The sequence below is a fragment of the Condylura cristata genome, unplaced genomic scaffold (assembly GCF_000260355.1).
Source record: "Condylura cristata isolate star-nosed mole 26May11 unplaced genomic scaffold, ConCri1.0 scaffold00040, whole genome shotgun sequence".
Taxonomy (NCBI): Eukaryota; Metazoa; Chordata; class Mammalia; order Eulipotyphla; family Talpidae; genus Condylura; species Condylura cristata.
In genome coordinates, this window is record NW_004567141.1 from 1,865,644 (window position 1) to 1,866,504 (window position 861).

General features: G+C 52.1%; 1 protein-coding gene across 1 annotated transcript in view; it reads right to left on the reverse strand.

Annotated features, from left to right (window-relative positions):
* The window catches only part of RPTN (repetin), a 5,696-nt gene that overhangs the window by 1,741 nt on the left and 3,094 nt on the right, over positions 1-861 (reverse strand). The window contains exon 3 of the mRNA XM_012733244.1: positions 28-854. Coding sequence (XP_012588698.1) covers positions 28-854 — 827 coding nt within the window. The remainder of the gene's footprint in view (positions 1-27; positions 855-861) is intronic.

The following is an 861-nucleotide window of genomic DNA, read 5'->3' on the forward strand; positions in this document are numbered from 1 at the left end:
CTGTGTTCTCCATGGCTTTGCCTGTCCCTTGTGTGACAGCTCTCTTGCTCTCCATGGCTTGGTCTCCTTGCTGTCTGATGGCTGTGTTCTCCATGACTTTGCCTGCCCCTTGTCTGAGAGCTCTCTTCCTCTCCACAGCTTTGCCTTCTTGTTTGATGGCTGTGTTCTCCATAGGTTTGCCTGCTTGCTGTATGATGACTATGTTCTTCATGACTTTGGCTGCCCCTTGTCTGACAGCTCTCTTCCTCTCCACGGCTTTGCCTTCTTCCTGTCTGATGGCTGTGTTCTACATAGGATTGCCTTCTTCCTGTCTGATGGCTGTGTTCTTCATGACTTTGCCTGCCTCGTGCCTCACATGGACTTCCCCTACCCTCGTGACTATATCTATCCAGACTTTGCTGGCCGTGCTTTTCTTTCTGGTGGCTCTGCCCCTCACTGCAACTCTGCCTGGACTGGGTCTGTCTGTGGCCCTGCCCACTACTGCATGATGACCTTTCTTGCTGGATTTGTGCCACGAGTTTGTGTTGGGGGAGGAGGCTATCCTCCTCACTCTCCCAGGCCTGGTAGTTGGTCCACTGTACTTCCCTAGGCTGGTATCTGTATCCTTGAGTCTGTTGACTTCGCTGCCCAGACCTCCCTGATTGTTCAACATACGAGTCTCTGTTAGTCCCCTCACTCCCTTGGAAGTATCTATTTTGCCTAATTTCCCCAGTAGCTGACTGACCATATGGAGAGCTCAGGCCTTGTCTGTCTGTCTGGCCATAATTCTGGCCTTGTCTGCCAATTTGACCACCCTGGGATCCTAGGCCTTGTGAGCCTGCCTGACCATAACTCTGGCCTTGTGTATTTGTCTGACCACCC